Source organism: Tupaia chinensis, unplaced genomic scaffold (assembly GCF_000334495.1).
Source record: "Tupaia chinensis unplaced genomic scaffold, TupChi_1.0 Scaffold138665_1, whole genome shotgun sequence".
NCBI lineage: Eukaryota > Metazoa > Chordata > Mammalia > Scandentia > Tupaiidae > Tupaia > Tupaia belangeri.
In genome coordinates, this window is record NW_006198557.1 from 1458156 (window position 1) to 1472204 (window position 14049).

At 57.3% G+C, this 14049-nt stretch overlaps 1 protein-coding gene across 1 annotated transcript in view; it reads left to right on the forward strand.

Annotated features, from left to right (window-relative positions):
- The window catches only part of COL5A3 (collagen type V alpha 3 chain), a 47033-nt gene that overhangs the window by 32592 nt on the left and 392 nt on the right, over positions 1 to 14049 (forward strand). The window contains exons 40-64 of the mRNA XM_027765560.1: positions 921 to 1028; positions 1105 to 1212; positions 1304 to 1357; positions 2431 to 2484; positions 3302 to 3409; positions 3487 to 3540; positions 3725 to 3778; positions 3888 to 3941; positions 4054 to 4107; positions 4565 to 4672; positions 6253 to 6306; positions 6472 to 6525; positions 6734 to 6787; positions 6991 to 7044; positions 7230 to 7337; positions 7507 to 7560; positions 8309 to 8362; positions 8516 to 8623; positions 8864 to 8917; positions 9005 to 9040; positions 9786 to 9839; positions 10440 to 10656; positions 10739 to 10851; positions 12546 to 12614; positions 13780 to 14019. Coding sequence (XP_027621361.1) covers positions 921 to 1028; positions 1105 to 1212; positions 1304 to 1357; positions 2431 to 2484; positions 3302 to 3409; positions 3487 to 3540; positions 3725 to 3778; positions 3888 to 3941; positions 4054 to 4107; positions 4565 to 4672; positions 6253 to 6306; positions 6472 to 6525; positions 6734 to 6787; positions 6991 to 7044; positions 7230 to 7337; positions 7507 to 7560; positions 8309 to 8362; positions 8516 to 8623; positions 8864 to 8917; positions 9005 to 9040; positions 9786 to 9839; positions 10440 to 10656; positions 10739 to 10851; positions 12546 to 12614; positions 13780 to 14019 — 2079 coding nt within the window. The remainder of the gene's footprint in view (positions 1 to 920; positions 1029 to 1104; positions 1213 to 1303; positions 1358 to 2430; positions 2485 to 3301; positions 3410 to 3486; positions 3541 to 3724; positions 3779 to 3887; positions 3942 to 4053; positions 4108 to 4564; positions 4673 to 6252; positions 6307 to 6471; positions 6526 to 6733; positions 6788 to 6990; positions 7045 to 7229; positions 7338 to 7506; positions 7561 to 8308; positions 8363 to 8515; positions 8624 to 8863; positions 8918 to 9004; positions 9041 to 9785; positions 9840 to 10439; positions 10657 to 10738; positions 10852 to 12545; positions 12615 to 13779; positions 14020 to 14049) is intronic.

A 14049-nucleotide genomic window follows, 5' to 3' on the forward strand; every position in this document is an offset into this window, starting at 1 on the left:
CCGGCGGCTTAAACTCACACCGGGCACGTGTGCGTGCGTGCCCAAGATCCCGAGAGGAGAATGGAGGAGAAGGGATTGCGGCGTGGCCATCCCCCCCTGTGGGGTGATTCTCTCTTTCTGTCTCTCTGTCTCTCTCTGTCTCTCTGGCGAGCACGTACACCCTATAGCAAAAATTTCTCTTAAAAAAACAGCACTCATCTGGTCAGGCACAGCCCCCTTTAGAGCTGACACCTGCAAGAACTGAGGGAGGAGCCACGTGGTTACCTAGGGGAGGCGTTTTCCAGGCCGAGGAAAGGGCACCTGCAGAGGCCCCGGGGCAGGACCATTCCTGGCATGTGTGAGGACAGCAAGGGGAGGCGTGGCTGGAGCTTTGTCAGCGAGGGGGGCGGGGCGGCTGTGACAGGGGGGTGGCAGTTTGCACAGGGCCTTGGGGCCACCAGGAAGACTTGGGCTTTTAACCTAAGGAAGGTGAGAGCCATGGAGGGCTGTGGGTGGAGAAGGACATGCCCTGACTCGGGTGCTCATGGGCGCCCTCTGGCTGCTGCAGGAAAAGGAGCAGGTTAGATTCGATGCTGGGACTTGAACACTCCCCCCCATACGAGCTACTACCATTGTTATTATTTTTTATTATTATTATTATTAGAGGTTTTTGCTATAGGACGCGTGCGCTCACCAGACAGACAGAGACAGAAAGCGAGAAATCACCCCCCGGGGGGATGGCCACGCCGCAATCCCTTCTCCTCCATTCTCCTCTCAGGATCTTGAGCACGCACGCACACGCGCCCGGCGTGAGTTTAAGCCACCAGGTCTGGGACTTGAACCACAGATGACTGCATGAGAGTCCAGCGACATGGCCATTACGCCAACTGCTGGTCCCAGCTTCTACCGTTTTATTTCTGACCCTTGCCCCCTGTGTTCAGGGCTCCCCTGGCGAGCGCGGTCCTGTGGGCCCAGCAGGAGGTATCGGGCTTCCAGGCCAGAGCGGAGGCCAAGGCCCCGTGGGCCCTGCAGGAGAGAAGGGGTCCCCGGTAAGTCAGTGAGCTGCCCGCCCCGTGCTCAGCCTCCGTCCCAGCAGGACCCTGACAATCGCTTCTCCTACATCAGGGGGAACGAGGCCCCCCGGGGCCCACTGGCAAAGACGGCATCCCAGGGCCCTTGGGACCTCTGGGTCCCTCTGGAGCTGCCGGGCCTTCAGGCGAGGAAGGGGACAAGGTGAGAGGTTTGCAGAGAGGGAGGGTCCAGGGGAGGATGGGGGACAGGGGAGGACGAGGCCCGGTCCTCCCTCATCCTCTTTCTTCTGCAGGGGGACGTGGGCGCCCCTGGTCACAAAGGGAGTAAAGGTGACAAGGGCGATGCGGTGAGTGGGGGACCCTGTGAGGGGTGGTCCTGGGGAGGAAAGGGGAGACCAGGGGTGTGGAGCACGGGGGACAGGGGTCGCAGGGAGCCCCTGCCTTCCCAAACACCATGGTGACTCTGACACGCACCAGAAGCTGCTCATAAGACGTGGAGGAAGGGGCCACAGAATGGAACCGCAGCCCCACGAGAGCAGTGAGGGACTGCCCTCCCCGCTCTCTCTCCCTCGTGCCACCTCGTCCCTTGCCTGTGACTCCGCGTGGCACTGGGGCATTCTATTCTCAGCATCCCCCCAGGACGCAGCCCTGGTGCTGACATCAGCTAGCCAGCAGTGTCCCTGGGTCACAGCAGGACTTCTGGGGGAAGGTCCTGGTGACAGATGTCTATCCCTGAGCCCATCAGCTCATGGCTGGGGAGACACACAGTTGCTGCTTCCTGGTGGGGGGAGTTTTCTATTTCTTATTTTTAAACTATTGATTTGTATTTGTTCATGTATTTTTTTGCGTATAGATGCTTGTATTTATTGTTAGAGAGGTTTTTGCTATAGGGTACGTGTGCTCCCCAGAGAGACAGAGAGACAGAAAGCGAGAATCACCCTGAGGGGATTTGGGGCCAGCTGGTGGCGTGGTGGTTAAGGTGGCTGAATCCCAACATGGCCGACTGCGCAGTTCAAGGCCTAGAACTGGTGGCTTGAAAATCATGCTGGACGCTTGTGTGTGCATGCCCAAAGTCCTGAGGAAAATGTAGGAGAAAGGATTGTGGTGTGGCCAACCCCCCAGGGGGTGTTTATTTCTCTCTCTCTCTCTCTCTCTCTCTGCTGAGTATACATGCCCAATAGCAAAACAAAGGCAAAACAAAAAAACAAGGGGACCAGCAGGTGGCGTGGTGGTTAAGGGGCTGTACTCCCACATGGCCAACTGCAGTTCGAATCCCAGACCTGGTGACTTGCTTTCTCACTTTCCCGCTCTCTTTTTCTCTGTGGTTAAATTAAAAATAATAAAATTAAGTAAATAATTATTTAAAAACAAACAAAACAGAAAAAGCTGAGTGGATTTTTGGTTCTGCTTCCTCTCCCAGGGCCCACCTGGACCAGCAGGGATACGGGGCCTCGTGGGATACCCGGGTCCCCCGGTGAGTACCTCCAGCCTTGCGACCCTCTTCTGGACCCCTGAAGAGAAAGGACGGACTTTCTACCTGGACCCCACCCCAACCCCAGCCCCAACTTGACCCAACCCGCATGCCAATACCGAGGCCGGGATTCGATCCCACTCTGAACCACAGCTCAGCCCAGCCTCAGCTCTGCTCTGACCTGAATTTCAGTCCTGATTCTGACTTGACCTTCAAATCCCCTATGACCCAAACCATGCCCCAGCCCTGCCCTTAACCCCACTGGACCTACCCCCCACTGCTGACCCCACCCCTAAACTCACATCGGCCCCAGTCTCGGACCAGCCCTCATCCTGTCTAAATTCTACTCATAACCTTCACCACAGCCCCCAACCTGACTCACCAGCCCACACCCGTCTCAAACCCATGGGCGAGGGGCCAGCAGGTGGTGTTGTGGTTAAAGTACTGGATTCCCACATGGCCGACCACAGTTGGGGTCCCAGACCCGGCAGCTTGAAACTCACTCCGGGCGCATGTGCGTACGTGCCCAAAATTCCAGGAGGAAAATGGAGGAGAAGGGATTGCAGCATGGCCATCCCCCCTAGGGGGGTGATTTCTTACTTTCCCTCTCACTGTCTCTGTCTCTCTCCTTTCTAGTAAGCACACCCACCCTATGGCAAAAAAAAAAAAAAATCAAAACCATGAGCCAACGCTTGGGTTCATTCCTAACCCTTAACCCAGACCCCATCTCCAGCGCCACCTTCCCCCAGCTGAATCCCACCCTGACTCCAACCCCTTGCCCGTACCCCTAACTGTGTCTCTCCCCTCCCCGTCCTCTCAGGGGGCAGATGGAGCTCAGGGACGTCGGGGACCCCCGGGCCTCTTTGGGCAGAAAGGAGATGATGGAATCAGAGGCTTCGTGGGGGTGATAGGCCCCCCTGGCCTGCAGGTGGGTGTCTGAGTTTGGGGGTGACACCTTTGACACCCCCCCACCCTGTGCCCTAATCTTGCCTCTTTGTTCCACAGGGGCTGCCGGGCCCTCCTGGAGAGAAAGGGGAGGTTGGAGATGTGGGGTCCATGGTATGGACTTCCAGGGGAAAGTGGGGGGCAGGGAGGGACGGTCCAGGGTAGGGTGGCCATCGGGCCTGCTTGGGGAGCCCCACAGGGCACACTGTCATTTTAAAGAGCAAGGGTGGTTATCTGTGGTCACTGCAGCCTTCGGGGGGCCATGGGGTGACCGGGTGCTCCTCTGACCCTCCCACAGGGTCCTCACGGAGCCCCAGGTCCCCGGGGTCCCCAAGGCCCCAGCGGATCAGAGGTGAGTGATCTGGGCAGGGAAGGATGCCTCAAAGGTGGGGACACCCACTGCCCAGGAAAGGGCTGTCGGGGTCCCACAACCCCACCTCTGCCCCTCGCCGTGTTCCCAGGGCTCGCCGGGGCCACCAGGAGGCGTTGGTCAGCCCGGCGCTGTGGGTGAGAAGGTGAGAGAGGGCACACAGACAGGGTGGTGGGGAGAACCCGGTCCTGGGGGGTGGCTGTTCTGAGGAGCCCCTTCCTGTGTACCCTCTCCCCACTCTCACTTTCCTCCTGCAGGGTGAGCCAGGCGATGCCGGAGACCCAGGGCCCCCAGGAAGCCCCGGCATCCCGGTGAGTGAACACACCCATCTCAGGGAGACCCTGACCCCTGGGCACGGACCAGCCTGGCCCCTGAGCAGTCCTAGGTCACCTGCCAACCCAGGACAGATGGGCACCCCTGGTCGTCTTGACCAAAGACCCCTGGAGAGTCTGAGGGCTGCTCGGGAGAGCTGCACGGGCTGCAAACTGCACAAGAGTTCAGGCTCAGGGGGCAGGAGGGGGCTTCAATTCACAGTGAGAGCCCAGGCTTGGGGGCAGGTTGCCCAGAGAGAGACCCCTTTCTTAATTCTCTTGAGGGGAACTAGACTATGACCAGTGGGCCACTGGACTGTCCAGACCCCTGACCCCAGACTGCTCTGACCCCCGAACTCAGCCCACATTGGTGCTTGAAGCCAGGGGTGCTAACCCTTAATCCCTGGAGAGCCCAGGCCACTCTAACCTCTGACCTCTGACCTCTGTCTCTGCAAAGGGCCCCAAGGGAGAAGTTGGTGAAAAGGGGGACTCTGGACCATCTGGGGCTGCTGGACCTCCAGGCAAGAAAGGCCCCCCTGGGGAGGATGGAGCCAAAGGGAATGTGGTGAGTTTTGGGGGAAAGCAGAGGCAGAAATTGGGGGACACTGGGATATGCTTAAACCTGCTCCCTAACTTCTAGCCAGGGGTCCTGTCCACCAGCTTGCTGATCCCACGAGCAACCTAGAATGAGGCAGAAGGAGTGAGTGAGTGAGGACAGCAGATGGCATGGCTGTTGCTGGACTCCCATGTAGTCGACTGCGGGTCGAGTCCCGGACCCGGTGGCTTAAACTCACACTGGGCACGTGTGCGTGCGTGCCTAAGATCCCGAGAGGAGAATGGGGGAGAACGGACTGTGGCATGGCCAACCCCCCTGGGGGGTGATTTTTTGCTTTCTGGCTCTCTGTCTCTCTCTGTCTGTCTGGCGAGTGCACGCGCCCTATAGCAAAAACCTCTTCAAAAAAAGAGGAAAAAAAAAATCCTGAGAAGAGAATAGAGGAGAAGAGGGATTGGGGCATGGCTATCCCTCCCCAGGGAGGTGATTTCTTACTTTCGGTCTCTTTGTCTCTCTGTCTCTCCAGTGAGTGTACATACCCTATAGCAAAACTCTCTCTAAAAAAGAGTGAGTGAGTGAATGAGTGAGTGAATGAGTGAGTGAGTGAGTGAGCGAGTGAGTGAATGAGTGGGTGAGCGAATGAGTGAGCAAATGAATGAATGAATTAGTGAATGAATGAGTGAGTGAGTGAGTGAGCGAGTGAATGAGTGAGTGAGTGAATGAGTGAGTGAGTGAATGAGTGAATGAGTGAGTGAGTGAGTGAGCGAGTGAATGAATTAGTGAATGAGTGAGTGAGCGAGTGAGTGAGTGAGTGAATGAGTGAATGAGTGAGTGAGTGAGCGAGTGAGCGAGTGAATGAATTAGTGAGTGAGTGAATGAGTGAGTGAGCGAGTGAGTGAATGAGTGAATGAGTGAGTGAGTGAGCGAGTGAGCGAGTGAATGAATTAGTGAGTGAGTGAGTGAGCGAGTGAGTGAATGAGTGAATGAGTGAGTGAGTGAGCGAGTGAGCGAGTGAATGAATTAGTGAGTGAGTGAGCGAGTGAGTGAATGAGTGAATGAGTGAGTGAGTGAGCGAGTGAGCGAGTGAATGAATTAGTGAGTGAGTGAGTGAGTGAGTGAATGAGTGAGCGAGTGAGTGAGCGAGTGAGTGAGTGAGAACTGGCTGAGCAGTGAGTGAGTGAGGGATGAAGCGTTACCCTACCCCAGAGACCCCGTGGTACCAGGTGAAAGCTGATCTCAGCGAATCACTCCGTCCGTGTTGGAGAGGCAAGGGTCAGAGTTGGGGCTGAGGTGGGCACTGGCATTGGGGTGCGGGCGGAGGTCCCCTCGCCATCCTGGCCAGGCTCGGAGTGGGGTGAAGGGGACCTCGAACTGCAGCTCCCACACCATTGCTCTCAGGCCCTGCAGGGAGGCTGTGGGGGTGTGCAGGGAGGTGACCCGTGGTGACACTCCCAACCCGGCCCCTGCGCCCGGCGAGCCCAGGCCGGGTTTCCGGGTCTGTCCACTAACACGTCCCTGGGCGCTCCTCTGTCCCCTAAATGCATGACCGCTCAGTGATGCGGAGACGTGACCCCGACTCCTCTGTGTTCCAGGGCCCCACAGGACTTCCGGGAGATCTGGGGCCTCCAGGAGACCCTGGAGTTTCGGTGCGTGAGACCCCTGCCTCCCCCCAAGCCCAGCATGTCCCTGATTTGTCCCCACAGACCCGGGCAGAGTCAGAGACACAATAACCCTTGCTGTCCTCCGGACCCCACCCCCAATTCTCCCGTACCCCCAGACCCCTCCTGACTCGGTTTCCCCACCCCACGCAGGGTATAGACGGTGCTCCAGGGGAGAAGGGAGACCCTGGTGATGTCGGGGGACCGGTGAGTGGGGATCGAGGGTGTGGGGCTGCGACAGGGGGTTGAGGAGGTGACCTGGTGAACTGGGGGGCCCACAGATGGGAACTGCTTGAGGGGCGTGATGGGAGATGGCGGGCGTGGGGTGATGCTGGGGAAAGGCTTGAGGGCTCCGGAAGCAGTCGGGCCCCATCAGCGGGGCAATGCGAGGCTGGGGTCATCTTCATGTCCGCAGGGGCCACCAGGTGCTTCCGGGGAACCTGGCCCCCGAGGGCCCCCTGGCAAGAGGGTGAGTGAAGACCCCCTCCCGGCTGTGCTGGCCCCACCTGGTCCCCTGGGCCCCACTCACCCCAAATACCGCCTCACCCCACAGGCACCCTTCAACTTCAGAGACCCCCCCGCCATTCCTCTACCGACTCTCACAGACCCCCACTGACCCACCCACCTGGGCTCACCCCTCAGCCCCTGCTCACATCGCCTTTCCCTCCTCAGGGCCCTTCCGGCCGCATGGGTCCAGAAGGCAGAGAAGGGGAGAAGGGGGCCAAGGTGAGTCCCCACCTGCCCTAGGGAGGGGCCCTGCGTTGTCCCCTCAGCCATGGTCAGGCCAGCAAGAGGGGGCGGGCCGGCGGTAGCCCAAATGCCCAGTTTCCTGCCTCTCCTCACGGCTCGGGCTGGGGTCCAGAGGCAGGACCCCAACCCACTCTGCCCCTCCTCAACTCTGCCCATTTCAGGGGGAGCCAGGTCCTGACGGGCCCCCAGGGAGGACAGGCCCTCTGGGGGCTCGAGGGCCTCCTGGGCGTGTGGGGCCTGAGGGTCTTCGAGGGATCCCTGGCCCTGTGGTGAGTGGGATCTTTGGACCTTTGGAGCAGGTGGGCAGGGGTGGGGCAGGCCCCTCCCAGGGTATCCCCCCAACCCCTGTAATCCCATCATAACTGGGCAGCTGAAGCTGGGGGCGGTGGGGGTGTCCACCCGGACTCTGGAACCCCCCATGTTGTCTTTTATCTTCAGGGTGAACCAGGCCTTCTGGGATCCCCTGGACTGATGGGCCCTCCTGGCCCCCTGGTAAGAGTCTTCCTGTCCCCGAGGTCTTGGTGCCAAGGACCACGCTGGCATCTGGTGACCAGAGAGTGACCGCTGGTGCTGGCGGTGCAGGCTGGTCTCTGTGACCCTCTGACTGTCTAACTGGCTGCATATGCTAAACATCTATTCCGACACTCCACCTTGACAGTCTACACTGGCCGCCCAGCTGACCCTCCACCTTGACAGTCTACACTAGCCATCCAACTGAACTTGCAACAGTCTGCACTGGCCACCACACTAACCTTGTACTTTGACGGTCTACATTGGCCACCCAACTGACCCTCAATCTTGATGGCCTACACCAGCCACCCACACTAACTTTCCACCTTGACAGTCTATACTGGCCACCCAACTGACCCTCAATCTTGACAGTCTACACTGGCCACCCACACTAACCTTCTACCTTGACGGTCTACATTGGCCACCCAACTGACCTTCCATGTGGATGGTCTACATTGGCCACCCATGCTAACCCTCCACCTCGACGGTCTATACTGGCCACCCACACTGACTTTCCGTAGTCTACACTGGCCACCCATGCTGATCTTGGCCACTGACCGTCCACGCTGGCCACTGTCAGCCAACCCCTCATTACCTGTCACCATCCCTCTTGTCCCCCGGCCCTCCCATGACCACATGCCCACTCAAACTTTGGATACTTTCCCACTGACCAATCCCCGGTCACCCAGCGCACCTCGAGAATCACGACTGACCCTTGTTCTCCTCCCAGGGGCCCCCTGGCCTCCCAGGGCTGAAGGGAGATGCTGGCCCCAAGGGGGAAAAGGTAAGGACACCCCGTCCCAAGGTTCCCGCTCTGCACCCCCCACCATTCCCTCCCTCCCTGGCCAGAGGGCTGAGAGACCAGGGTGTCCTCTCGTCCCCGAGGCTCTAGGAGAGAAAGTTCCAGTGTCCCCTCACGTATCCTTCTGTCCTCTAGGGCCACATCGGATTAATTGGCCTCATTGGCCCTCCTGGCGAGGCTGGTGAGAAAGGTGATCGGGGGTTGCCAGGTGTGCAGGGCCCCCCTGGCCCCAAGGGAGACCCCGTAAGTGCGTCCTTAGCGCAATGGGAGGAAGGCGTTCAGAGGAGCGGGCAGCAGGAAATGGGACTGTGGGTGTGGGGTCTGGGGTGACGGGGGCTGTATCTGGGACATGCCAGGGGGAGGCTGACTCTGGGGAGGGGTGTTTGGGGTTCGAATCTTCCTTTTTACTGTTGATGGAGAGCAGGGGTGTCTGGGCAAGAGGGCTGAACCCCACAAATACCTACCTTGATGTTGCTTCTCCAGGGTCCCCGTGGTCCCATGGGCTCTCTGGGCCACCCCGGGTCCCCAGGCGTGGCGGTGAGTACGGAGTGTTTTATGCGACGAAAGGGGGTCACCATGTTGGGCCAGGCCAGGACTCCAACTGTCCCTCTATCTTCCTGGCAGGGTCCTCTGGGACAGAAGGGTTCAAAGGGGTCCCCGGTGAGTACGTATGCCGTTTCTCAGGCTTCCCCCTTCCCTGTCCACAGCACCAGGCCCCGTCCACGCCTCTGCCTTCTTTATTCATTCCTTCTGTCCCGCATCCAACTGATATTTACCCATCACTGCCTCGTGCGTTTTGAGCGTGAGATGGGTCGGTTGTCAGATGCACCGTGCGTTCCCAAACACGGTCCTGCCACGGACCTGCAACTTGCCAAAGGCATTATATGCCAGTGGCAGAGATGTTCAAATATGGGGAGAGGGGCCGGCAGGTGGCATGGTGGTTAAAGACGCTGGACCCTCACATGTCTGGCTACGGTTCAAGTACCGGACCTGGTGGCTGGCTTTCTACTTTTCCTTTCTCTCTGTCTCATCAAAATAAAAAAAATAATAATAATAATTGGGGACCAGCAGGTGGCATGATGGTCAAGGTGTTGGTCACTCCCACACGACCAAACAGTTCAAGTCCCGGACCCGGTGGCTTGCTTTCTTGCTTCCTCTCTCTCTGTGTCTCTCTCTGGTCAAATTAAAATAAATGAATGAATAAATCAAATTTAAAATAAATCTTTAAAAAATAGTAATAACAAATAAAATTTTTAAAAATTCATTTACAAAAAAGAAGATTTAAAAACAATATGGAAAGTGTGCGTCTTATAATTAGTTTCCAACTAAGTGGGTCCCTGCCCAGACTCTGTGTGTGTGTGGTCTCCGTAGACAGAGTTTACCCCCAAATAACTTCTCCCTGTAGGGATCCCTTGGTCCCCGTGGAGACACTGGACCTGCAGGCCCCCCTGGACCCCCGGTGAGCTTCCCAAGGGCAGAGTTTGGGCACTGGGACCTGGAGGAGGAGAGGGTCTCTGTCTGGGGTGTTCCCATTGGGTCCCCTAACTCCTGGCACTGGGCCAGGTACACAGCGGGGTGTTCAGGGGTTGCAAATGGGGCCTTTGAAAGCCCAAGGAGGGTCTGGGTTGGGGGGATTAAGGGTACATCCACGGTTCTCCTGGTCTCCATGCGCTGTCTCTCCTCCCAAATCTCTTCCTCCTCATCTCTCTTCGTCTCTTCGGGCCTTTACCCGCCTGTATGTCCATACTGGTCCCATGCTTTCATTTCTGCTGCTCTCTCTCTGTCTCTCTCTGTCTCTCTCTCTCTCCTTTCCCTGCGGTTCTTTTTCATCCACTTACTATTCTGGCCCCTCCCCATCTCTGAGTCTCTCTGTCTCTCCTGCCTGTGTGTCTCTTGGTTTGTGAATCTCCCCCTTCTCTGTCCCGGGGCTGTCTCTCTCCCCCTCCTCTGTCTCTCGCCCGTGTCTCTCTCTCCCATGGCTCTATCTTCATCTCTGCCTCTCTGTCTCTCCCTCCCCCACCTCTGCTCTCTTCTTCTCCACCCCAACGCCCACGCCCAGGGTCCCCCTGCCGAGATGCACGGACTGCGCAGGCGCCGGCGCTCTATCCGGGACTTGGCTGCGCTGGAGGGTCCGGAGGGCGGCCTGGAGGAGGTGCTGGCCTCGCTCACATCGCTGGGCTTCGAATTGGAGCAGATGCGTCGGCCCCCGGGCACTGCTGACCGCCCGGGCCTCATTTGCCACGAGCTGCACCGTAACCACCCGCACCTGCCGGATGGTGAGGTCCGGGGGTCTCTCCCCAAGAGGGCAGGGGTCACGGCTCCACCCCCGCTCATCCGCCTGACCTGGCTCTGCCCCAGGGGAATACTGGATTGACCCCAACCAGGGCTGCACGCGGGATGCGCTCAGGGTCTTCTGCAACTTCACAGCGGGAGGCCAGACCTGCCTCTACCCCGACAAGAAGTTTGAGACGGTGAGTGAGGGCTACGCGGGGGGTGGGTAAGGAGGGTCCCCGCACTCACCGTTTCGTCGTTGCGAGCAGGTGGACAGCGGTGTCTGGGCAGACGTCCTGGGCGGTGGGCCTTGTGTCTGGTGGTAGTGGCCTTTGCACAGGCCCCCGTTCTGGCTGAGTCCTGGTGACTGTCCTTGTGATCAAGCCTGATCGCAGGAGCACATGCCCTCTCCACAGCCTCACCCAGCTCCACGTAACCTGCGTGGACACAAATGACCTCGTTTTTTTTTTTTTCTTTTTTTAAAGAATGATTTATTTGGGGCCAGCAGATGGTGTAGTGGTCAAGGTGCTAGACTCCCACATGGCGGAGCATGGTTCTAGTCCCAGACCTGGTGGCCTGAAACTCACTCTGGGTGTGTGCATGGGTGCCCAAAGTTCTGTGAAGACAATGGAGGAGAAGGGACTGGCCATCCCCCCCCCCGGGGGTGATTTCTCACTTTCCCTCTGTCTCTCTCTGTGTCTCCAGGGAGTGCACATGCCCTAAGACAAAAATCTGTCTCTAAAGTAAATAAATAAATAATTATGTATTTAGTTTATTATTTCTGTAAAGAATCAATTCATTGGGACCAGCAGGTGGCGTAATGGCTCTGTCGCTGAAATCCCATGTAGTCGACCACAGTTTGAGACCCGGACCCGGTGGTTTAAATTCACGCCGAGTGCGTGTGTGTGTGTGGCCAAGATCCCGAGAGGAGAAGGAAGGAGAAGGGATTGCGGCGTGGTCATCTCTCCTGGGGGGTGATTTCTCGCTTTCTATTTAAAAAAAAAAATCAATTAATTAATTTTATTTTGGAGAGGTTTTTGCTATAGGGCGAGTGCGCGCACCAGACAGACAGAGAGAGACAGAAAGACAGAAAGCAAGAAATCACCCCCCAGGGGGGATGGCCACGCTGCAATCCCTTCTCCTCCATTCTCCTCTCGGGATCTTGGGCACGCACGCACATGCGCCTGGCGTGAGTTTAAGCCACCAGGTCCGGGACTCAAACCGTGGTCAACTGCATTGGAGTCCAGCGACATAGCCATTATGCCAACTGCTGGTCCCTAATTGACTGATTTAAATTTGACCAGAGAGAGAGGAAAAGTGAGAAAGCAAGCCATCAGGTCTGGGACTTGAACTGCAGTTGACCATGTGGGAGTCTAATACTTTAACTACCAAACTATCTGCTGGCCCCTTATATGTTATTATGATTAATATTCATATTATTTTAATTTGCTATAGGGGACAGGACCAGCAAGTGGCATGGTGGTTAAGGCACTGGACACTCCCACATGGCTGACCATGGTTCAAGTCCCGGACCTGGTGGCTTGCTTTCTCACTTTCCCTCTCTCTTTCTCTGTGTCTCTCTTTGGTCAAAAATTTAAAAAGCGAATGGATAAATAAAATTAAAGAAATCATTTTTTAAAAATTTGCTATAGGGCACATGGGCTGATGGGGTGATGGAGTGAGAAAGCAAGCCACCAGGTCCGGGACTCAAACCATGGTTGTCTATGTGGGGGTCCAGCGCCTTAACCACGATGCTACTCGCTGGTCCCTTGCCTCATTTTGATCCTGACAAACTCCCATACACTCCCACAGGCTGAGGGCAGCCTGAGCTGTTCAGGGTCGGCACCCGGGCACCACGGCTGTCTGCTTCCCTGACTGCCCCCTCCTCCCCCAGGTGAAGTTAGCCTCTTGGTCGAAGGAGAAGCCGGGACACTGGTACAGCACATTCCGCCGAGGGAAGAAGGTGAGTCTCTGACAGCCGAGCTGAGCAGGTGTCCAGAAGAGTCAGGTGAACACGAAAATGCCTCCCCCCTCCTGGTGACTTCAGGCTGGAGCGGGGAGGTGACAGCCTCGGATGTGAAACAGGCAGTTGGTGGTGGGAACCCAGTGACAGACCTGGAAGGACCCAAAGGCTTCCTGGTAGAAGTCACAGCTGGGGCCAGCAGGTGGCATGGTGGTTAAGGGTGCGGGACTCTCAGATGGCCCACTGTGGTTCAAGCCCTGGACTTGGCGGCTTGCTTTCTCACTTTCCCTCCGTCTCTGGTGAGCCCACGTATCCTATAGCAAACTTAAAAAAAACAATAACAATAAATACATGGGACCAGCAGATGATGTAATGGTTACGTCGCTGGACTCCCACGTCGCTGACCATGGTTTGAATCCCGAACCTGGCAGCTTAAAACTTTTGCTGGGCGCGTGTGCGTGCGTGCCCAAAGTCCGGAGAGGAGAATGGGGGAGAAGGGATTGCGGCGTGGCCATCTCCCCTGGGGGCTGATTTCTCGTTTTCTGTTTCTCTGTCTCTCTCTGTATCTCTGGCGAGCCCAGGCACCCTATAGCAAAAACTTCTCTCTCAAAATAATGATAATAATAATAATAATAAATACAATGAAATAAATCATGTTTGAGAGATTTTTTTTTTTTCCTGGAGAGGTTTTTGCTCACCAGAAAGACAGAGAGACAGAGACAGACAGCGAGAAATCACCCCCCGGGGGGATGGCCACGCCACAATCCCTTCTCCTCCATTCTCCTCTCGGGATCTTGGGCACGCACGCACATGCGCCTGGCGGGAGTTTAAGCCACCGGGTCCGGGATTCAAACCGCAGTCGACTACATGGGAGTCCAGGACATAGCCATTACGCTAACTGCTGGTCCCATGTTTGAGAGATTTTTACAACAGGGCCCATGAGCTCACTAGAGAGACAGAGAGACAGAAAGTGGGATCGCAGGGTGCAGTTGGGAGGGGAAGGGATGCGGGACATGACCTGGGGCTCGGCCTTAGATGTCCTGGTGGCTGCTGGGTGGCCCTGTGGGGTAGGGACACGGGAGCGGTGGCAGGGGTGCTGGTGCACGGAGAGTCTGGGAGGGGCAGCTCAGTCGTGCAGCCTCACTCCTGCTCTGTCCCTCCACAGTTCTCCTACATGGACGCCGACGGGTCCCCGGTGAACGTGGTACAGCTGACCTTCCTGAAACTGCTGAGTGCCACGGCCCAGCAGAGGTTCACGTACAACTGCCAGAACGCAGCCGCCTGGCTGGACGAAGCCACGGGGGACCACGGGCGCGCCCTGCGCTTCCTCGGGGCCAACGGGGAGGAGCTGTCCTTTAACCAGACGGCAGCGGCCACCATCAGTGTCCCTCAGGACGGCTGCCGGGTAAGAGGGTGGGGCGGGGGGCCTCTGGGG